Source organism: Calliphora vicina, chromosome 3 (genome assembly GCF_958450345.1).
Source record: "Calliphora vicina chromosome 3, idCalVici1.1, whole genome shotgun sequence".
NCBI classification, from domain to species: domain Eukaryota; kingdom Metazoa; phylum Arthropoda; class Insecta; order Diptera; family Calliphoridae; genus Calliphora; species Calliphora vicina.
Genome location: NC_088782.1, coordinates 43,054,545 through 43,080,092, shown reverse-complemented (window position 1 = coordinate 43,080,092; position 25,548 = coordinate 43,054,545). Strand labels below are relative to the sequence as shown.

Here is a 25,548-nt window from a genome sequence, read left to right as displayed (position 1 = left end):
TTCCATTTTGATGAGGTTTCCAGACGAAGTAAGTAGAATAAAGTAGAAATTTTAACAACAAATTAAATAAATACTCGCGTTCGCGTATAAGCTCAAAGTAATAGCAGATCTTCTTCAGCTTTTTTCGATTTATTTTTATCCACATTTTGTGTATGCTGCTGTTGGGCATTATCTAAATTGTTAGTGGCTTGTATAGTGGGAAGATTTTCGGCTGCGGCAGCACGTTCTTCTAGAAATTTATCAAATTCTGAGCTGGTAACCGTTTCCTCCAGTCCTTCAATCTCTTTCTGCAAAGAAATCACATCAAAAATTGTTAGCTATTTAAAACAAATTATTACAGGTTTATTTTTTATTATATTTTTTTTTACTAAATAAAGCAAATTATACAAAATGTAGCTGGTGTTTGGCATGATAAACTAAATTGTTTTAAATGAATTATTGTGAGAAATGAAACTACTACTTAACCCAAAGAATTAGTTGTAATTAAACAAAATTAAACAAAAGTATAAAATAAACTTTACTTACAGAGCTGCCTAACCATTCTTCCATCTCATCGATCTCATTTTCTTTAGCAGGCTTTTTAAGTTTTTTTTTATATTTTTTTAACCAAAATTAAATTAATATTTTTAAAAATAAAAACATAAAATCCAAACGTAAAGAAATTGTTTTTTTTTGTTTGTTTTAACACAAGTTTTTTTTATAAAAAGCCATTTAAATAAGGAAAAAATTAAAAAATAAATAATTGATTAAAATTTTTGTAAAATATTTTGCCAATTTATAGAAAATATAAATATATGTTTATAGAAAATTATATAGGTAAATTTATATAAAGGAAAAATAATGAAAAGAAATATTAGTTTCTTTGTAGATTTGTAGCAATACTCACTTTACTTACCACCGGCATATTGCTGCCGGGACGCTTGAAGGGCGATCCTAAGCTGCCAGCTGTGGCGTCCAAAGTTGGAATGTCTTTTAATAAATCACTTTTGCTATAAAAAAAGAGAGGAAATATTAGTATAGTATATGGTAGAATTGCAAATTGTATGGTTTACAAATTTTAAAATTTAACCGAAATAAGTGGACACCTTATTTTCGGTCTCTGTATTTTATATTTTAAGTAAACAAGTAAGAGAGCTTTATTACTAATCTTATATACGCTTCACCAAATTATACTTCAAAATAAAAATTTTAAATATTTTTAGGTAAACAAAATTTATTTTTTTTCCAAAGTTGTTTTTTTGATTTGTTGGAAAAAAATCGAAAAAAAGGTGAAGGGTATAAAAACTATATAGTAACGACTGCATTAGAATTCGTTAAGTGCGTGAAGTAACAAATATTAAATATTATTAAAAAAATATTAAAATATTAAAATATTAAAAAAAATTTTTTTTTTTTGCAAATTGTATTTTAATTTTTTTTTAAAAAGTTTCTTCTAAATTTTTTTTTTGGAAAAATAATTTATGACAAAAAAAAATTTTTTTTATGAAGAAAAATTCGGGCTAAAAATTTTTTTTTCCCGATTTTGACCCATTGTAGGTCCCTTTTACTATAGCCTTATATACATCGTTGCAATGGACTTTGAAAGATCTATTACTAGATATCCATATTGTCTATATTAATGACTTATTAATCCAGATATAGATAAAAAATGGGGCAAAAATCGAGGTTGTCCCGGTTTTTACTTGTATATCAGCCATTTGTGGACCGATTCTGTCGATTTTAAATAGCAACCGAGCCGGAAGAATTCCCGATATATTGATATATGAATCATGTATGTAAGTTATTTGGGGGCTACGGTAAGTTGATTTCAACATACAGACGGACATGGCTACATTAACTTCGCTATCTATAACGATCCAGAATATTTGACTTTGTGGGATCGCAAATGAAAAATGTAGAAATTACAAACGGAATGACGAACTTATATATACCCTTGCCACTCATGGCGAAGGGTTGGTGAAAACAAATATTATAGAAAAAAAAAGTTTGTTAAAAAAAAAAAAAATTTGGTGGAAAATTTGTAAGTTGTACATTTTTTCATTTGCGACCCCATAAAGTCAAATATTGTGGATTGTTATCAATAGCGGATAACGTCTATGAGTTGTCCAGGTTACTGCGAATTTTTTTCCAAAGACCCAAAAGTCGTAGGGTATTTTCAAAGGGAGGACAACTCATGGACGGATTCTAGCTTAGAGACACTATCCATTCTTATGGAAACACACTTTCCAGATTGTACGGTAACAGAAATTAGAATACTTTCGTCCGTATAAGTCACCGATTCCGGACGGGGTTTTTCCGCCTATGCTATGTAATATTCCACATGACGCATTATTTCTATTGGCTGATACCTTAGGGAATTGTCTTAGTAGGGGGCATCTGCATAGAGGTTGGATAGAGGTAAAGGTAATTTTTATACCCAAAGCCGGTAAGGTGTGCCACTCGAAGCCAAAGGATTTTACACCTATCAGCCTGTCGTCTTTTCTGTTGAAGACTCTTGAGCGACTGATAGATCTTTATCTTAGGAGCAATATAGATAACAACTTCATTAGCAACGCTCAGCATGCCTACCTCAAGGATAAGTCTGTGGAGAGTGCGCTGCATGATGTTGTGTGTTCGACTGAGCACGACTTAGAGCATAGGGAATATACTTTAGCTGCCTTTAATAACATTACAATAGATAGATGCATAAGAGAGTCGTTAGTTGAACTCGGGGTTAAGGACTTCCTGGTAAGTTGGATAGTATCGATGCTTGGTAGCAGGATTATCAACTGAAGTCTAGGGGATGACATGACATTCCCACGACAGCCGGTTCTACGCACCGGAATGACCCGAGTGCACTCGGCCAAGGGCTGTCAACTCAGCAAACACTGCTGCCACAACAACAGGATTAGAAGATGGGGTACACCGCAGGGTGGTGTATTGTCTCTCCTGTTGTGGTTACTAGCAGTGAACTCAAGATCTTTGAATCTAAGAGTAGGAAGACAGTTGCCTATGCGTACGATGTTGTGATTCTGATCAAGGGAAAGTTTCTTTCGAAAATCAGTGAAATCATGCAGGCGGCGCTAGGCGACCACGATAAATCATATGATTCGTCCTATTTCTAAAAATAAACTGGTTTTGAAGATATTTTTTCAAAGCGCACATTTTGAAAATAATATCTTCATATGTTTCGTCGTCTTTTTAAAAGTAAATAATGATATTTTCTACATTTTTATAGATACATTTAAAAGGTAATAATGACACTTTCACTGAATTAATACTTTTTAAAAAGGTCTTCGTTTGATCTTCTAATTTCAACAATTTTCAAAAATTTAAACCACTTACTTGTTGCCATTAGTGCGAGATTGTGCCAACATATCAAATTCATCGGCATCCTTGGCTGTTGGTTTCGTTGTATTACTGACACCTTTAATGAAAAACAAAAGCCGTTAAATAAAATAATAACTTAATTAACACTCCAAAACTAGAAATACCTAAACGACTAAAACTATTTAACAGATCATCTTTATTACTATCGGGAAAATCTAATAATTTTGGTGATTCTGCGGCTGCACCACCGGCAGCAGCTGCTGCTGCAGTTGGTGGTATACCAATGGCAGCGCCTAAAACAGCCGAAGGTGAAGTAACACCGGTGTGGCTGGCACGATTCTTTTCATAACGTTGATGGCGCAAAAATAAATTATTTAACTCATCATTGATGCGCAACAGTTCAGCGGTCAATTCATCATCGGTAACGCGACCAATTAAATCAACAATACGTGATTGCATTTCTCTGGAAATAAAGAAGGGAAATAATTAATTTGTTTTTAAATGCACAAATAATGAATGCTGACGAAGGTCATAATAACCTTTATTTTAACATTACTTTGTTTAAAGTGTCTAAAAATTATAGAACTTGATTTTAATTAAAAAAAAATATATTTAAACCTACTTGCAAGTAGCTGTTAAATCATTGAGTAATTGATAGTCGTCCGGTTCCTCTTGTCCCGGTTTAAGTTCTGTCAACATTTCACCTAAAATTGACATGTTCATCGAAACAATTTCCAATTCAGAGTGTAGCTTAGCAATTTGTTCTGGAGTCAGTTGTGTGGGACCAGCAGTCTAAAGAGAAATTTAAATTTACATATATTTGAAATTAGTAAAGAGTTAATCATTAAAAACTTTTATAAACTTATAAACAAATTTATTTATTTTTAAAAAAATTAAAGAAATATTTACTAGCACTAAGCCACTTTTACACTATCTAAATTCTCAAATGAGTCAAACCCAGTGAACTATATTCGGCAGTAAGGTTTTTGCACACTCAAATGACTTTGAACTGAGAACTCAGTTAATGTAAATTTATATTAGTTTTAAAAATATTACCGGTAAACCAGCAGCAGTCATCATGGGATGTTGTGGTGACACAGCAGCTGGTTGATTTACAACTTGAGGTGGTGGCTGTTCTGGAACACTCTAGAATTAATAAAAACAAAAAAAAATAACAATAACAATAAATAACTTCTTAATCACTTATTCATTTCATCTTTACCCTTTGTGGCGTATATATGGGTGCCATATTCTCTGCATCCGGCTGTGGAAATTCTATACCCTTATTCTTCAACTCTGTATACATTAGTGTTACGCCATTTAGATCAGGTTGATTTTTAAACGCATCTGCCCAGGTCTGTATAAGACTAAGCACTTTCTCCTGCACCACCATAGGTGGATCATTTTTGGGTCCAATTAATTTCACCAACTCTTGTATAAAGTCTCTTTGCGCCACCAACACATGAAATGCCTTGCCACAGTTTTTAACACACGTCTCCAAGACAATGAGTGTAAACATGATCACTTGATTGTTTTTGCCGGCATTTTGTTGCAGACGTTTGCGTATGGCTTTCATGGCATCACGTGCCGTATCGGAAGATTCATTTATCATGTCGCAAATCTCCATATTGAGAGCCCAATTTTCAGTGGCCAAAGATGCATCGGTGGCTTGCTCTAAAATACATAAAAAAAGAAAATAAAAACTGTTTAGTTAACTTTTTAGCGCAAAAAAAAACAACATTTGTATAAAGTGTATTTGTGTGTACTTAGTGTAATTAACACATATTAAAAGGGAATATTTAACAATTAACACTTGAAAAGATTTCAATCTTATTTAATGGAGCAAAATATTTTTCCACAATTACCAAGATTATTTAAATTGTACATTAAAGTTTGAATAGATACAAAAAAGCGTTTCTTAAATTAATGGAATTTTAGCTTAATATAAAGCCTTTCACAATTAATGGACCTAATGTTTAAGGGAGTAATACTTTTGATTAAGAGTTTAGCAGAAACTTTCAAAAATATATAATACGAGTGCGGGTCAATAAGTCCGTGCCTTTTCGAATTTCCCGCCTCTTAACTGAAAGGGCAATACTGCTGCTGTCAACATGCATGTCAACAACAAGAAAGAGATGGATCACTATCTGAGTGGCAGGCAGTCGTTCGTGGAGTTTAGAGACAAAGGCTCAAACAAGAAGTCCCTCAGGGCGGGGTCCTGTCGCCGCTCCTGTTTAACTTATATCACTCTAAACTCCAAGTGCCCCTACAGGGTGTGGAGGTAATCACCTATGCGGACGACTCCACTATATTGGCAACAGGTCACAACGTTGATGAGCTTTGCGGTATAGTAAATAGTTATCTCAATGAACTCCATAATTTCTTCACTGCACGTAACCTTCATCACCACCTGAACGAAGGAGGTAAAACTCAACTTAGGCATCATGCTCGACGGCGTACAATTTCCGACAGTGAACCACCCGAAAATCTTGGATGTCACTTTTGATAGCATTTATTCCTCCTCAGCACACGCCACAGCAACAACGCATAAACTGCGAAATAGGAACAAGGTACTCAAGGCACTTTCCGGCTGTAGGAACAAAGAAACCTAGCTAGTTACGTACAAGACGATTGGTCGGTCAGTGGTCAACTATTTTGCTCGTGTGTGGTCGCCTTCGGTGAGTGATACTCAGTGGAGAAATATTCAAAGCTGTCAAAACGCAGCCTTAAGGACCGTCACAGGCTGCCATCAAATTTCCTCCGAACACCTCCTTCTCGAGGAAACTAAGGTTCTACCGGTCAAGGAACACAATGTCAGGTTGACGTAACAGTTCCTTCTGGGATTTCACTGGAGGAGTCATCCAAACTTCTACATCACACAGTTTAACTCTCCCCCGAGGCATGTCACACAGCACCTACGCAAATAAGAGCAGAGCATACAGAGGTATACATTTGATCGCCGCTCGTATATGACAGCTTTGAACTACATTCACAGAGACGTCATCAATTTGGCGGTAGCAGGATACCGTATGAATGTCGTACTTGGAGTCCGAACATCACCGATAGCAGAGGCCGAGAAGATTCTGCCGCGTAATACAATAGTCGTTCTGGCACAACTAAGATCAGAAAGGATCAACAGGCTTAATGCCTCGTGGTCCCATATAGACCGTGCCGTTCTCAACTTATGCTCAGCATGTGGTCAGGGTCCTCATGACACCCTCCACATATTCAACTGTTCAGCTAACCCTACTTCACTATGTCCTATGGATTTATGGACTCATCCAGTCAAAGTAGCACCATTCCTTGCACTTGAACAAAATGCAGAACCCCCTGATTGAATATTGTAAAATTGTTTATGCAACTACAACAACATCAGGCATCTGTCCGTTGACTTCTGTCAACATTTAAACAGAAACCTTGGAGAGGAAGTTGTCCACCAATGACACTAAACAGTGTGAACATCCCACAGCCAGATCAAGTTGCAGACCTTGGTATTCACTTAAGCTGATTTGTGATTGAACATTTTAAATTTCTTGCGATTTTGTTCGCGCACAGCCCCATTAACAAGTAACAAGTCGTCGAACACGAACAAATCATACTCACAAATCAACAGTGTGTGGCCAGCTTTAGATAGACGCATTACTTGGCGTCGTCACATAGAAGCCAAGCGGCTCTACATGAAATTAAAAACCTAATTTACACTGGATAATCTACAATCAATAGAATTTAAGCCTTAACTGCAAAGACAGTCTTAAAACCAATTTTAACATAGAAATCCAATTATCGGAAACAGCCAGCAATACCAGTATAGATCTTATATAGAGGGTACAATCCAAAATTCTTAGAACCATGATGGGAGCTCCATGGTACATAAGATATGAAAACATCCACAGAGACTCAGATGTGCTTATGAATTTATAAAAACTCGTGAAGCTTATTTGTCAAAATTACATCATCATCCGAACCCGCTCGCAAGGCTACTTGCTGTAACTCACAGATCGTAGAGCTGATCTAATTTGAGACTATTTTGATAAATATTATTCTCCACTGAGAGTTTTAGTTTTAACCCTTTAATGCATATTGTTGCCAATTGTCTACATTCCAGTTCCACTTAATTTTAGACGAATATAAGCTTGACAATAATTCCGAAAAATCAAATGGAATACTAAATGTTTCAGCTAAAGAAATTCTAAATCAAACTAAAGCTAAAGGAAATATAATAAATAAAAATCAACTAAATATTTGATACTTTATAGAAAAATAAAAGTAAAAATCATGCATTTAAGGGTTAATTACTTATTGTAAGGCCTAAACATTAAAAGCAGAAACAATATTATAATTAATGTATAAACTAAATTTCGTTGTGGTCGTACAACCACGGAAGATGCCGAACGTTCTAGACGCCCTGTTGAAGTCTCTACTAAGCCGATCGAAGATTGAAACTGCGAGCAATAGCCATCAGTGGTTTCAATTTTGAATGATAACTTGGGTATGAGAATCTTTTCTGCATGATAGTTGCCGCATTTGATTACTATCGACCGCAAACGCCAACGTGCACATGAGCTGTTTCCATGGCAAACATTCTTGAATTAGGCTAAGAATTGCTCCGCCCTATTCTCTGGATTTAGCCCCGAGTGACTATTTCTTGTTTCCAGGGAAAACAATTGAAGAAACCTTGGACAAAGTTTATAAAGCTCAAAGGAAACTATGTGGAAAAATTAAATGATTTTTTATCCAAAAACCTGTTTTTCATTCAACAAATCATATACTTATTGACCCGCCCTCGTAATATCATTATTTATTTCATTTGTTTCATTCCAAAGAATTAACTTATGCTAACCTATTCATCATACAACACCTTTAGTTTGTTAATAATTTTGTAATACATTTGACCATTTTTTCCTCATTCCAGGCCTAAATGTCCTTAATAACACAATTATTATAACTACAATTTAACTGTTTGTTCCGACTGGACTGCTTTTATTTGTTTCTGTACAAATTGTGTCACATTTAAGGTTAATGACGAAAACAATTAACCCGGGGGTATTCACCTACATACAAAATACTTTGTGCTGTGTGGCCATTAAAAATTTATTTAAAAAAAAAATATAATAATACAAACAAAGCAAAAAATTAAATAAAATGTAAAAAATAATAAATAAAATTGCAAAATAAAAATGCTTGGATCAATAATCTTAAATATTTTTCAATTAGTCTTAACAAATTATTCAATAGCAAAATGACAAACGACGACATCAAATAGATTAGAATATAAATGAAGAAATATACATGGCACCTTGATAATTATTTTAATGGTAGGTTGTGTTGTACCTACAAACATCAATTAAATCAGTTAGTTGATTTGGTTTTTCTAGACAAGATTTAGTGATTAAAATTGTTTTGACACATTAACAATGGGGAAGAACAAAATTTTAGTTTTTTCATAAATATCTTCAGTTTTTTTGTTTCTGAAATAACTTTAATAGTATGTATTTGTCAGAATTTACTTTCTCATTCTGTAAAATATTGAAATATCTCTGTTTCTAACTTTAATATTTATATTACAATTTAAAACTAATAAAATATCAGGGAATATATTAAAATTTGCATCGAATGTCGCAAGATAATGTTCAATTTCATTTGTAGTTCCCTTTTCGTACTTGTCAGATTTACAAGTTTTAGTAGTACTAATCAACACATTGCAATGATATTTTAAGATTCTGCCAAATCCATAACAAAGCTTTCTAATCCAATTATTACTGGAACATAGCAAACGAATACTTATTTTAATAGAATCATACATTTTCTTTAATAACGCTTAAGTTTTAAAAAATATTTGTTTCGTAGCGAACATACATATTCGTATTGACTAAAGTTTCTAATTAATTGTTTTTCCTTTATTTTTGTTTCAATATAAATATAGATAACGCTTATTTAAAATATGGTAATTATTACTTTTGCAATACAAATAGTGTTTGCACTTAGAAAAATAAGTTAAACTTAGTTTACAAATTTAATATATTGCGAAACATCATATGAACATTTCCAGAGTCCCAAATGCGACATTCATACGCATTTGGCGTGAAGAAAATAAAGAAATATTACGAGGCTATTTAACGGTAAGGTCAATAATGCTTCTATCAACAAGTATCTGTCAGTTGACTTTTGACAAAATTTGAACAAGCAGCGTCATTTAGTTTGTGTTTGAAAGCCATTGAGAACAGACTAACGTTCTGGACGCCCAGTTGAAGTCTCTACACCCGAAACAATTGAAAAAATTCACGACATGTTATTGGCCCATCAGAGATTTACGGTTCGAGAGATTGTGGAAGCCATAAGCATCTCACATAGATCAGTGGTTTCAATATTGAATGATATCTCTGGTATGAGAAAGCTTTCCGCAAGATGGGCACCGCGTTTGCTCACAATCGATTACGTCAATCGCAGAAGTGTTTGGCATTGTTCAACCGTAATATAGACGCGGTTTTGCGCCGTATTTTGTTGTGGCTCAACTCACTGAGAATTGTATATAAATTTACACCTACATCCGCATTCATGCAGACCAAATTCATAGAAAGGTAGTATAATTCCTCAATAATTATTTTTAGATATTCTGCATTTATTGAAAAATCCTTGCTTTCAAAATGCATCTGTATTAAGTTTCGTATTCCACCGGCTATCATATAAAGATGGTTGTTGCTGGGTTTCTGTTTCACCAAACGCGTCTTGAATGATCTACCAACTGCCGCCAACGATTATCCTTAGCGCGACAACAGTTCCCAGCTGAAGTAGTGGGACCCACAGATGTGCGTGGTGATATCCAAAGTACCAACTCTGAAGACCCAAGGATCGCCCAGTAGAATCGCATTTTCAGCGGGATGGTAGACAAGTGGACAAGCAGAACAATGTTTATATGCAGTTAAGTTCAGGTGTTTTGGTCTACAGTTCCGACTCTCTCTAAACCGATGAAGAGGGATAGGGTCGAGAATAAGTTTTCATATACCATCCTGAGAGAGACAAGGCGAAACGAACGATTGCTCGCAAACTACACAATACTGATGTTGAAACAACTTGGCTAGTGGAGAGTTGAGTACCTTCTGAGAATACCCAGTTCGTGGAAAAAGGGTACAGTCATCCCAACACTCAAACCTTGTCACCTGTCAAAAAGACTTTAGAGGATCTCTCCTCCCCCAGATGGCCCGCCATTGCCACTAAGGATCTCATAGGGCTTAAACGAGCACAGGCGTGGATACAGTCCACAATGTCAAACAACATTAATGTATCGTAAACTATATTAGTGGGATCCAGTCGTTCGTAGAGTTTAGAGACACACGCTCACAACCCGGTAGAGTTAAACAAGGAGTTCCTCAGGGCGGGATCCTGTCGTTCCTTCTGTTTATCAACTGCCTCTTTAAACTCCCCGTACCGACACTATTATGGCGACTGTCCACACTATTCTTACTGTGGTGGCACATTTTACAGTATCTTGCGAAGTAGAAACAAGGTCATCAAAGCGCCAGTCGGCAGTACATGGGACATGGATAAAGAAACGTTGTTGACTACCTACAAGACAATTTGTCACCTTTTTTGAGTGATATCCAGTGAAGAAATATTCAAAGCTGACAAAATACTACCTTAAGTACAGTCGCAAGCTGCATACAGATAAATTCGGTTCTCCCAGTAAGTCCCCTTTTACAATGCAGAAATTGAAAGGCAGACATTTTTCTCATTCTCTTTTGAACTAACCTAAACCTGTGTAAAACACACTCTACCTCTTCAACCCCTTGCCCACAAACTTCGTCTGTCTGCCTTTCAATTTCTGCATTGTAAAAGGGGACTAATAGAACACAACGTCATGTTGCCAAAACAGTTTCTCCTGGGATGTCATCGGAGTCTCCCCTGGGGCATGTCAGGAAAAACCTTCGAGTATTTAAGGAGAACATGCAAAGCTATTGCAGGATAAATTGGATCGGATCCTGAGGTTTTGAACTACATTCATAGAGGTGTTAACAATACCGCGGTTGCATAATACCGCATGAATATCTTACTTTGGAGACGGAGAAAAGCCTGCCGCGGAAAACAAGAGTAGTTCTGGCACAACTTGGGTCTTGCTAGAGCAAGAGACTTAATAACTACTGTACTCGCATAGACAGTGCCGCCTCAAATTTATGTTCAGCTTGTGATCAGGGTATCCATGATACCCCAAACATATTGAATTGCCTAGCCAACCCTACTGTATTTCCTCTAGTGGATTTATGGACCAAGCCATTAGAAGCAGCATAATTTCCTTGGCCTAGACATCGATGCAGAACGCCGGATTGAAATTATTTATAGTTTTAGCTGTTACAACTAGGGTTTTTAATTTCCCGACCTTTTTTGATTCCCGGGAATCGGGAATTGTTTTTTCTACATTCCCGGGTACCCGGGTACCCGGCTATTCCCGAAATATATAATGATACTGTAAATTAGGAATATGATGGCCAAATTCCATATAAAAACTTAGTGTGATAATTATTAAATATCAAATCTTCGAATTAATTAATAAAATTTGAGCTTAATTCACTAAAATCTTAATCCGTAATTAAAGAATGTCAGCCTTTCATTCCATAAATCCATTCCTAATATTTAATTTTTTAGATTCATTCCAAAGCCCTTGTTTAAACTGAATTAATTTTAAAGTTAATTAATAACAGAATTTATTCAAACTTTTAATGATTAAATTTTTGTTAAATCAAATCATTTACAAAATAAATTGATAAAATTGTCTTAAGCCTTTTTGTACTGTGGATTTGAGAAGAAATTGAAGATTGGAATGATTCAATAAGAAATAAATTTTAAAAATAATGAATTCATTTTTTAAATTTTAATACGAAAAACCCCAAATAAATAATAATAAGCGGTCTATTATTGCCGAGATATAAGCAAAAAACTTTTCACTGTTTTTTGGTGAAAAAAAATAGAGTTCTAACTTGTTTTCTATGTATTTTCGTCAATTTTTAATTCCCGGGATTCCCGACTAAAAATCCTGGGAATCAGGTAGTAAAAAATTAGCAAAATTCCCGGGAAATTGGTACCGGGAATTCCCGGGATAAAAACCCTAGTTACAACAGCTTCGCTTCGAAAAGGAGAGATTTTTTTAAATTATGACTCTCCAAAAAATTTGTAAATTTGATGACAAAATTAAACAAATATTGGGAGGGCAATTATTTGACGTTACGATTTCGAGCTTTCAATCCTATCAATATATATTGCGGGAAAAAGATAAAGCTGTTTACTGTTATGTATAAATTTTTGTAATCACATATTTTTCGCCGTGTATCTATCTACACATATCTTTCTGTATTGAACTAAATAGAAAAAAACATTTCGTTTCCAAACTTTATTAGTCATCATAACCAACAAATATGTTGTAGTAGTGACTGACTGATTTTCTTTATTTATTACTGCTGTTGTTGTTATTGTTTTTGTTGCAGTATTTGTAGTTCAGCGGTTTAATGGTTGATGATTACATAAAAAAATCGTACGTACAGACGTCTACGAATGAATAAATATAAACAGTGAAATGTTATTAAATTGTTGCGCTTGGATTAAAATTTAGTTTAGTCTGATTTTAATATAAATTATAATTATTATTATTATTTATTTTAAGTATTTACTTTGTTTTTTAAATGCATTTGGTAAAATAAGAGATATATAACAAAAATGTGTTAATCGTTTATTTAACAGATATTTAAAAATTAAAAAGAAAACTTTAAATTTACATAATTAAAGAAAATTTAATTTAGGGTGCAAAATATGATGAGTTTTGGGAACATAAACCATTCTGAAATCTTTCCTTATATAAACAATGAGTCTGTTCAGTCCAATAATATGTTTTTCATCATCAGCATATCAAAAAGTATATACATATGTATATCCTGGATCCTCATAAGATTGTCTAACTATCTGTTGAAAACTATAAAGGAAAGGAGCCCTGTTGATAACGATTATTTCATTGCCACGACAGCCGGTTTTACGCACCGGAATGACCTGAGTTCACTCGGCCAAGGGCTGTCAACTCAGCAGTCACTGCTGCTACAACAACATAACGATTATTTGGTATTGAAAATGGGCAATATCTTTCCATGATTTCACCAAGCCCCCATACAAATGTCCCCCCGGGATACTTTTTGAGCAGTCATAATTGTCTTTGTTCAAAAAATTCAAATTACAAAACGTATTTTCAATTCAATTTCTTTGAACTTGAATAAAGTTCACGAACAATAAGAAATTTGAAATATATTTTCAAAATAAGAAAGAAAATATTTATATTTTACAGCTTGAGATTAGATTACAATAATAATAATCCATTGTTATGATATGAATTTTAGTCTTAATTTAGATAGCAACCAAATGAATTTATAAAAAAACAAAGAATTTTATTTTATTAATAAAAACGATATTAGACTAAGAAAAAACAATAGGCAAGTGGTAAAATTTCTTTTAATAGAGCAATATTTATTGTAGCTATTTTTGTGTGAATAAATAATACAAATATGATAGAGTGTGCAGACTTATAATTAAGCATTTCTATTTGAATAATTTAAGCGAAAGTGTAAACAAGTGTTTTTTTTTCATTTTCTATTTTTTTTTACTCCATTTTCTTTCAGTTCTTGATATAAAAAAATTTGCATTTCAAAATAATGGCAAATTTTGTAAACATTTTATTGTATATATTTTTGTTCTTACCATTATATAGGAGACATATGAAAAATTTGTTATTGTTGACAAAAAATATTAATTATTCATGTTCATCGGAGAGGTTTATAAAAAAATTCAACAGAAAAATAGAATTAGATCGATAAGTTTAGGTTGTGGAAGGAGGCCTGTACAATAATTATTTAAAAACAAATATAACAAGTGTTATACTCGACTGTGCCGAATCTGGAATATCCACATTTTCAATACCAAACAAACCCATTTTCAATACCAACAACCCTTTCGTTAGGGCCCTATCGTTTTTTTTTACATAGGACATAGCTAGATCGTCTTAGAATCTTAGAATATGAAGGCGGGTCAATAAGTCCCTGATTTTCTTAATTTCCCGCCTCTAAACTGAAAGGGCCACAGTGCTCCTGCAACTGGAATCTGTCAGTTGACACCAGTCAACATTTGAACAAGCTGCGTCATTTATTTTGTGTTTGACAGCCTTTGATAGCAGACTACCGCGTGACTTGAGGAGAAAATAGAAAAAAGTTAATTTCGTATGCTCATTAAGCATTATTTTTGGGGAAAAAACCATCAATCAAAAGGCTAAGCTTGGTTAGGTTAGGTTAGGTTAGGAAGGGGTGTGCACTATGTGCACTTCCACTCCGAGACCTTGAGGTTCCATTGTGATTCCCTTCAAATAGGTAGACAAAGAGGATAGCCGTAGAGTAATAGAAGAGACCAAAGTACCGCCTGTTGAAAAGAGAGAGAAAGAATGATAAATTTTTTTAACGGATTTGGACTCTCTGTTGTTTTTTTACTGTCTCTAGCTCCTCTGCATCCCCACACACTCTACAGAAGTCCTTATCCCATTTACCCTTAAAGGCCCCAATTGAACAGTGGCCGGTTAACACTCCTACTAGAATCCTGAGATTATACCTATCCAACTCTATCAGTGTCCCAGTCGCGCTCGCATTCAGTCTTGGCCATAAGGCCCTGGACACTTTGCAATCTGACCTACTGCTCCAGGATTGATTTGTATAGTCACAGAATTTCTCGTAAATTAACCTATAATAGTAACAAATGGGTGGTTTTACATTCCGTTCCCTAGTATCATGATCCAGATCAGAACCATGTCTAGCCAGTTAATCTGCTACCTCATTTCCCTGTATATCACAGTGCCCTGGTAACCAACACAATCTTACTGAGTAGTGTACCAATAGCTCCTCTAGAGCTCTCCTACAGTCCCCCACTAGGTTGGAGTGTATTAAATGACACTCCAGAGCCTTTAGTGCCGCCTGACTGTCTACGTATATTGTCACTGCAGCCCCTCTATTGACGTGTACCTTTATCAACTCTGTGGCTTTCCAGATCGCGAAGATCTCCGCCTGGAAGACGCTATACTCATTAGAGAGTCTATATGAGCGCTTGATATCATAGTCGACCAAATATACCCCGGCCCCTGTACCAGAGTCCATCTTGGAACCGTCAGTGAAAACTGCGCACCCATCAAACAGTTGATCGGATCCAACCCACTTATCCCTAGTGGGGAACTCTACTGGGGGTGATGCACCGAAGCTAAAGGTCGCGATCTTATAGTCAGAGATTCCAGAAGGTATAATGTCATGACCAATAAGACCTGCCTCATACAATATCATAGTGTGTCCTATCCTCAAGGGTTTTACCAAAGAAGTCTCTAATAGTCTGAGTAGGTTCCTAGCTGCCACACTCTCAACATATTTCTCAATGGGTAGTAGGTTTAGGATTATATCCAAGGCCGCCTGCGGGTTGCTACCTAAGGCACCTGTGATGGCCAGACATGCACACCTTTGAGCTTTATGTAGCTACGTTTCCTCATTGCCTCCCACCTCACTGTACAACCATAAGTAATAATAGGTGTAATAGCTTGGTAAATACTATCAAATACTTTGCACCATCAATTTCATTGGTAAAAAAAAGTGGTTTACTGAATTTCGTTGTGGCCGTACAAGCACTGAAGATGCCGTACGTTCTTCACATCCAGTTGAGGTCTCTACACCCGAAACTATTGACAAAATTCACTATATGGTGTTGGCCGATTCGTCATTTTTTTAAGTAAAAATATGAATTACTCTTCTCCTTATGTATTTAAACTGTATTCACACCCTATAAAAACTTATCAATTACAGTTAAGGTAAATATGAGTTCCTCGGAAAACAATCGTAAAAAGGTGAAGTCTATGACAACAGCAATAATATTTGGCTAACTTTATAGTGTTAAATTACTTAAAAAAAATTAAATGTTCAGTAAATAAATTCCTTTTTATATATTCTATTATGTACTGTAAAATTACTGAATTGAATATGAATGTTAATAAAAAAATAAATCATAAAATGCTTTAAATGACTGGGTGTTGGTTTAAATATAAATAAATTAATTAATAATTAAAAATTATTGATAAATATTTACACTATTGCCCAATTCACAATTGATGTCGTAGTGTTGTAGCATTGTATGTCATAAATATTTTTCAAACAAATTTTAGGTTCACTATTACAAAATATTCAAAAGTACCATTACAATAAAGAAACAGTACCAATAATTATCCCTTTTTCAATAATCATTCACTCAGAATCACAAATGCTTTATTTAATGTTTCTAGGTCCATTATTATATTGGATGTATGACTTAAAAATGTGGGATTTACAATAGAGGGATGGATGGCTTCATACATTTTTTGGTAAAAATTATAAGGAGTGATCGTAGAGCGCTGAAATTTGACACCGAGAATTATATGGACCAAACTAAGGAATTTCCATACAGTCCAAATAGATTTTTTCGCATAAAATTTTTCCTATCCAAGAAAAAGTCTAGACTTTTGGTACATATATTTTCTGAAACAAAAAAAGAACGTATGCCGAGTTTCAATAAAATCGGCCATGCCCACCGCATACCGCCCATGCAATCCAAATGCAATACATTTTTGTGTAAAAATTATAAGGAATGGTCGTAGAGCATTGAAATTTGGCACCTAGAATTATATGGACCAAATTAAAAAAAAAAATATATATAATAATCGATCACTGCCCATACAATCCAAATATATTTTTTCGCATAAAATTTTTCCTATCCAAGTAAAAGTCTAGAAATGTCAAAAGAAGAACTCATGCCGAGTTTCAATAAAATCGACCACGCATACATAGATAAGAATTATTTTGATATTTCGTTTATTATTCGAGAAAAAATGTTAAGTTTTCATCCTGTTCCGAAAACTATTTTTTTTTTAAATCGAAACAAGACACTCCCACCTTTCATTTTATTAAAAAAACAGCTTGGGGGAAAGTGGATCTACATTTTTTTTCTCCATGGAAAATCAAAAATAAAATAATTTTTAGAGACTTATAGATTTGGGCATATCTTCTTAACGGTTTATGGTATCCCCATAATTTTTTTTTTTATTGCTGGAGAAATATTGTATTTGTCAAATATGTTAAAGGTAAATGGTATTATTAGGAAAATTATACATATATGTAAAATAAAATAATAAATAAACTGGTACTTCGGAGAAGGCCCATAAAATATTTCCACTTGATTCCAAAAATTTGTTTCTGGGGCACCTGATATTTTAACAATGAAAATCACGTGCGCTGAAAACTACCTCTAGGATTGACTAAAAAAGCCGCAAGATACAAAACTCAGACAAATTTTGGGGGTGGAAAATTAATAGCGGTCGGCCTCATATTGCACCCCTCCAGTGGCTATTATCGGTCAGTTGTTGTGGTTTTTATTTTTAAGGTTTTAGAAACACTTACACACAAATATGAAAAAAAACAATTTAAAAACATTTGTCTTGAGTTACAAAACATTTATTTTGATAGATATCTAGGATTGCCAGACGGCCTGGAATGGCCTGGATTGTCCAGTTTTTTGTGTCTTGTCCAGTTTCCAGCTAAAACACAATTTGTCCAGTTAAAAAATAATTTCTTTCATTTTGCAAAATATTTGTTTTATTAAGCTACCTAGCTAGCAACCGACCGATTAAGATATCCTTGGTCAGCAGTAAAGAAGTAAAAATACCTCTTCAAAACGGTTGTCGAAAAGTCACATGGGAATTTATTATAATGATGATGAAGAATATATGGATGAATGTTTCTCAGAGGACTATTTGTATTTTATGTATAACGTAATGCATGAATTTAACCCTAGAAAGTGGAATCACTTTCTAGGGTTAAATATTAAATATTTAATATTATAGAACTGTATAGTGAGCAATCTTTTGAATTGCCTTAAAAATCGGTTAAAATATGGAAACAAAATTTTAACTATTTTAAAAAAAAACATTTCATCTCTCGAAACACAACCTTTATAATTATAAGCAAATCAATTTTTAAAAAATGATATTCCATACTTAGAGCAATGATATGATTTCGGAGACAAATCATTTTACAGCAAAATTTAATTTTTAAATTTAAAAATATCCCTTTTATCGTTGGATAACTTATCAAAGCTTCCAAAGTTTTATAAATATCAAATATAATTGACGACATGTTGCTTTTGCCGCAAGATATTTCATGTTTTTTTTTTTAATTTTTAACACTGCGATCTTTGATATTTTTTACATTATTCCGAAAATTTACCTTAAACCTTTTGGAAGTAAACAATTTTATTTACACAATTTTAAGGACAATATCTTTGCATTTAAAATGAGATCAAAAATTATATTGGACTTTGAGTAGTTTCAATATGATGGGCAATTATGTGTATAAAATTTTATACAATCGTAACAAATTTTAAAATTTTCAAATCGCGATATTTTTGAAGTGGAAAGGGTTTCCGGTGATTGATTTGAGGAACCCTGTTAAATGTTAAATTTTTATTTATTTTTCTAATAAAAACTTAACTTAAATTTAACTTTTTTGAACTATAAGTGCATTTTTAAATTGTCCAGTTATTTTTTAAAAATCCAGGTAAATTTTTCTTATGGTCCAGTTATTTGCCTTTTGCTATCTGGCAACCCTATAGATATCCCACTCGCATCCCACTAAGCGACCAAAAAGGTTTTAAAGGAAAAGACCTAAGCTTTCTTTTGAAAACAAAAAATTAATAAAAAAAAGAGTCCATTTTGGAAAAAAAAAGTCAAAAAGATTTTTGATTTTTCAAAAAAAAGTAAAAAAATTGTATGTCTTGAGTTACAAAACATTTTTTTTATAGATATCCCACTCGCATCCCACTAAGCGACAAAAAGGGTGTTAAAGGAAAACACATAAGCTTTCTTCTGAGCAAAAAAAAAATTAAAAAATGGGTCCATTTTTTTAAAAAAAGTCAACAAAGTTTTTGATTTTGCAAAAAAATCAAAAATTTTAAATCTTGAGTTACAAAATATTTTTTTTGATAGATATCCCACTCGCATCCCACTAAGCGACCATATAGGTCGCTTAGGAAAAGACCTAAGCTTTCTTAAAAAAAATAAAAAAAAAAGGGCCCATTTTGAAAAAAAAGTCAAAAATATTTTTGATTTTAAAAAAAAAAATCAAAAATATTTTATTAAATTTTTTTAATTTTTTTTTTCGAAAGATTGCATAAATAGCTATCTAAACTATTTGGGACACATTTTGCTAAGAACAATAGGTAATAAGTTATATGGATAAAAAAAAACACCTGTTTGGCCAAAATGTCAAATTTTGACCTCCTATAACTCAGAGAGTTCTTGACCGATCTTGTTAAAAAATGGTGTCCGAATTACTATCCAATAGAACTAACATTGGTGCAAATTTCATCGCGATCGGAAGACATCGATTTCAAAAGTTGGTTCACTTGACGTGAAATTCCCCATATATAAACCACTGAATTGCGTGAAAATATAAGTAAATTATTGCTCAACACCCTTGCATGGACTTTACTTAAGTTTTTTAAAAATAAAATTAAATTTTTCTTAAAACTATAAGTGTACATTTCATCTTTAAACATTTCTCTACAAAACCGCATTATTTGATTTTTGAAATTGAGTGTTTGAAAAATTGACTTTTGGACACCAAAATCCCTCTGTGTGGCGTATCTTTTGAACAGGGTTTTTGTTTTTAATAACTTAAATGTCATTTTAAAGAGTACATGTCTGTCATTAAAACTTTTAACCCAAGTATTATTTGATTTTTTTCATCAAGATATCTTTGTAAAGAATGTTAGTTATTATGTTCATTTGTTGTTAAGCTGATTAAAATGAGTGACAAAAAAAGTGCGTACTAAAATTATTAAATATTTTCAACAAAACCCAACTTGCTCCTTCTAAAATTTAACCAAACAATCAAAGGTTTGCCGTCAAACTGATTCCAATAATATTAAACAGTTTCGAGAGAATAAATAGAAATCATTTTCAAAAGAGCTCCCAACACATCCGATAGTAAAGAAGTCCGGTTAGGTCTGTACGCGGACTATTTGGTACGATAATGCAGGTTTAAAAACATACAAGTCTCAAAAAGTTCCTGACATGAACTCTGCTACAAATTTTGAGGCCAAAGACATAGCACGGAAATTTAAGTCAAATTTTATATAAAAAAAATATACCTGCTGCTCAATGCAGATTCCGGGTCAGTGTTGTAGAAAAGTTTAGGACCCAAACGCTGAAAATGTTCACAAACAGTTCTTGGTATGGCAAGCAATATGCAGTTGCGGTAAGCAAGGTCTTGAGTGGTACAAGAACAATAATGTGGTATTTGTACCAAGAGGCGAATCCTCCAAACTGCCTAGAGCTAAGTCCATTGCAAAGATATTGGCCTCTTGTTAAAAGCGAATTGAAGAGCAAAAAAAGGTGAACAAAAGTGTGGTAGATTTTAAACGGAGATGGACTATCTGTTCGAACAAAGTGACAAAAGCACTATAAACACCTTAATGGAAGGATTTCTGGAAAAGTCTCACAAATTCATCGCTATTGATTAGAACTATAAAAATAATATTTTTTGTAAGTTGTAATAATAATTTCAATCAAATAAAAAAAATTAAAACTGTTGTTTTAGTGGGTTCTTTTTTATTAATATTAATGTGTGTTAAGATTTTTTGATGTCACAACTTAATTAAATCAGCTGAAGCACACCGATTGCTTACCAAAGCTCATGGTGAATGTGTTCCAACAGTTTCAACATGCGAGAGATGCTTTGTGCGCCCAGGCCTGCCAAAAAAGTTTGAAGTCCATGAAGATTGTTGTAAAACTCAACAAGAGCTTGCAAAATCATTGAGAACCACTCAAACAGCAATTTCAAAACGTTTGCGAACAGAAACGAAATTGGGTACCATACGAATTGAAGCCGAGACCCCTTGAAAGACGATTTTGGTTATCCGAAATGATGTTTGAACGCTATAAAAGAAAATCATTTCTGAACCGTATCATTACTAGCGATGAAAAATAGATCAAGTACAATAACCAGAAGCGTAAGAGATTAATGTGAACACCGGCCAACTAGCCGAATCGATACCGAAGCCCAATATCCATGACGCTAAGGTAATTCTCCGTATTTTGTGGGAGCTAATATGAGCTGCTGAAATCCGAACAGACCATCACAGGGAACCTTTACCAAACGCAACTGATTCGTTCGAAGCTAACATTGGGAAATATTCCATGAAATGAAACTGAAATATTCCATCATTACAATGCTAGGTCACATGTTGCAATACCTGTTAAAAAGTATTTAGAATGAAATGGTTGGAAAGTTTTGCCTCCCCCACTTAATAGTACAAGACGTGCCCGTCCGACTACTATTTGTTTCGATCGATGCATAATGCTCTGTCTGGGATACGTTTCACTTTGGAAAAGAATATCCGATATTGGCTTGATCCGTTCTTGGCCTCAAAATATGAGCAGTTATTTTGGCTCGGAATCCAGGTGATGAAATATGTCATAGCCAATACTATATTTTTAGGCAGAATTAGTATTTACTTTCTGTTACGTTCCGAATCAGCTGTTTCTCTTTTGTACATGAAAAACATGTATAAGTAGTTTTTTCTGTGCTGTTCAGTTCTGTTCCGGACGTACCTGTTAAAAACAAAAATTTTATGCGGAAACGTAGCTTAATTGACAGCGGCTTTTCAAATAAAGAAAAAAATTATTTGTTATTGATTTTGTGAAATTTAATAGAAATTTGGAAAAAAACGAGCCGTCTGGTCGGGAATGCCTGGTAAGTTAATGTGTTTTATAGAGGAATTATGTGTTAAAAGAAAATAAAAATTATATATTTTGTCACAGAACAACTAACTGCCATAATTAAAATCCAGAACGGGACAGAACGCAACAGCAACGGATAGTAAAGACTAATGAAGCCTTTAAGGTTGAGAAATCCTTAAGAATTATGTTTGATATCAAATAAAAATAACATTATTTTTTGCAAATATTTGACATTGAGTTTGTTAGGTCTGAAAGTCATTTATACACTAAATTATTGGAATTTCACCAGGTTTGAAAATACTGTCATGCATATCTTTTATATGTACGAATTTTCTTAACTTAAACTATTAAGTTTTTCATGAGTATTGTACTTAAACATATGCCAGCAAAAACCTTGGTGCCACATCATTTTCTTTACTTTAACAAAATTTGTTTTTATGCAATTTCATTATACACAAAATACAACCTTTCCATATTGAGGTTAATATAGATATATTAATAACCATAAAAATAACAAACATGACATGTAACATCAAACAGAACACACAACAACAATTGGTCAAGACTAAAAAAATAAAAAAAAAGAGCCAACGACATTTAACAATCAACCCCACATACACATTTAGAACGTTTAACAGGGTGATAAACATCACAGTTTTTTAGTTATTAAACTAAAAACTTTAATTTTACTGCATTTTATATGTAATAGAAATAGGGTTCTTAATTTCCGTAACTTTTTCCAATTCCCGGGAATTATTGAAATCTGTTAATTCCCGGGAAGCTTTTTAAAGCTTATTAATGCCCGTAATTTCAATAAATATACAGTGAATGCCACTTAAAATCGTACACCATCGTAGTCAAATTTTATTCATTAGTTTTAGAAAGTTGATGCTTTGCAAATATATTAAAATGCTATTTTTATATTGTGTGTGCTATTACCCATCAGAAAATTGGGTATAATTTTAATTGCCCTTATCCACAAATAAAAAAATTAGGTAAGACTGTCAGTGCCCAGAATATCAACGCTTCATTTAAAATCGTAAAGGCACTAAAAAATAGCAAATGAAACCCTACAAAGTATTAGGATTATTTAATATTAAATTTTTTTTTAATTTTTAAAGTTTTAATTATAATTTAATATAATTGTACGAATTTAAGTGAAATATGAATTTTGTGATGTTCTTTAATTTTCATCAATATTTTTTTAACGAATTGAGGTTTTGTTAACTTTTTTGTTGAAATACATATTTTTTGTTCCAATTAATAAAATGACTTTTAATTTTTTATATAATCACCTATTATTGCCTTTATAATTTCATAATATTTAAAAAAAAATATGTTGTACGATTTTGAGTGACACTCACTGTATATCTGTGCATAGTTACATATTTGTTAATTTTTACTCGTAGATATTGATTTGAAATTAACGTCAAGTTACATTTTAGATAAATATATCTGCTGGGTATTTTACACCGTAGTTATCCATTTATTGAAATTACGGGCATAAAAACGATATACAGAAACCATAGGGTCTTCATTTCTGGTGATATATTTACGATACTATTGTATTTCATTTTGTAACAGTTTAATATTTTGTTTACTGTTTCTAAAACATTACTTAACCGTTTATTTGAAAATAGCGAGTTTCGATTTTGCTTCATATGTACAATTTAATAATTTTACTGAATACATCATCAGTATATTCTATGAAGCTCAATTTCCATATAAAAGTAAAAATATTATTCATTATAATTGTTTGGCTACACTGTATTGCTGAGTGCAATGAACGAACGTAAATTAAAATTGGAACACAAAAGCACCGACATGAACTATTTGTATTAATTTTTAAAATATCACAGCAAAAATAATTGTAGGTAATTATTCATTTTGTCACTTCCACGACATTTTACAACAATTTGTCAAAAATGTACAACTTAGAAATATTATCCGAAACTCTTTTTAAGCGAGATCTGGGAATTTTGATATTTCAAAACCTTCAACAGTGACCAACTTGATAGAAAATAGTGAAAATAGGTAGAGTTTCCAAATAACAGAAACATCTCAAAAGCGCGGTTTCGATTCTACAAAAATTAAAATCGATCGGGTTTACTTTTGGTCTAGTTTTTTGAATTTTATGATAATATAGAAAAATGCTATAAAAACGTTCCTCATATGAGAATTACTCGAAAATATAGTAGTACCTATACTTTATTCTTTAGTAGTACTCTTAAATAGGTATATGGATTATAAGTTTCCTTGCTTTCTATAAAAAAGGAAGCATGGGATTTCGGACCATAGGGTAACAACTCTAGACTTTAAGGTTTTTATTACAAACAAAAAAAAAAAACTTAAAAATAAAAGTCCATTTTTTTACTTTTTCTGAAATTTGTGCTTCTCGAAAATGATGTTTTTGATATGTCGTAGTTGAAATTTGTTTTCCTCATGCCAAAAGCTATCGAAAAATTGGTGGCACATATCAAAAAATGTCCTTGTATACAGCCCAATTATGATATTCTTTGAACATTTCAATGTGTTACATTTCTAATAGTAAATTAAATATGCCTACTTAACATCTGGTAGCGGTAAAAAAAACAATAAAAAAGAAATGAACTTTGATAAAAAACAACAATTATGGAGACAAACAGAAAAACACAACAACAACAACAAAGCAAGTCAAAAACAACAACAATATTATTGTTATTGCACCTGAACATAAAATGAGTAATTGAAAGTGCACAAAATAAATATACATACATATGTATGGTGAAAATTCAATTTCTTCACATATAGCTGGTTTGTGGACGCCGGAAAATTACACGACGCAAAGCCAGACGCAATTAGGGGATAAATAATATATTCAACAAAATATTCAGCAAACAAAAAAACAATCACAACAACGTAATTGTAAATTGACAATACATACAGCTCAATCATTACAATAATTAAAAGCACCCAAAGAATATGTAACAACTTACCAATCCTTTGACCAACAGGCGTAGAAAATGGGTTGGTACCCACATTAAAAAATAAAGCCATTTTTGTGTCTTTTCTGTTTATTTTTCAATATATAATTACACTTAACTTTTAATACTTAGCGTATATGTATATGCTTTTATTTTGTTAATATATGAGCTGTTTTGCTTTATTTAGAATATCATTCCAAAATGATTTATAATTATTTTATTATATTTATTTTTTCACTTCTGTTTTTTTTCTTGTAATTTTTTTTCCACTAATAAAATTTTCCGTATTCACTTTTTTCACTGATGTATTTTTTTACAGAATGACTACACAAAACAAAAACAATAAGTAGTGTCAGTTTTGACACTTCACCTGTTTAGTGTTGCCACTCTTCTGTTAGTCTGTATCAGGTGGTTTGTGACTAAGCTAATTTGACAATCAATGTCTAATTGTCATTTTTA

General features: G+C 32.9%; 1 protein-coding gene across 2 annotated transcripts; it reads right to left on the bottom strand.

The window, feature by feature from the left end:
• On the bottom strand, positions 1-25,392 carry LOC135955818 (TOM1-like protein 2). 2 transcript variants are annotated; one of them, XM_065506178.1, is made up of 9 exons: positions 25,102-25,391; positions 4,532-4,983; positions 4,366-4,455; positions 3,932-4,101; positions 3,474-3,772; positions 3,325-3,406; positions 887-989; positions 526-576; positions 1-287 (listed from the first exon to the last, which is right to left on the bottom strand). In XM_065506178.1, exons 1-9 carry the CDS (start codon positions 25,160-25,162, stop codon positions 93-95), a joined length of 1,503 nt encoding a protein of 500 aa, XP_065362250.1. In that variant the 5' UTR covers positions 25,163-25,391; the 3' UTR covers positions 1-92. The 2 variants fall into 2 exon arrangements, with proteins under 2 accessions (XP_065362250.1, XP_065362251.1); XM_065506179.1 differs by lacking the exon at positions 526-576 and having other exon boundaries at positions 25,102-25,392.
• Between the last annotated feature and the right edge of the window lie 156 nt (positions 25,393-25,548).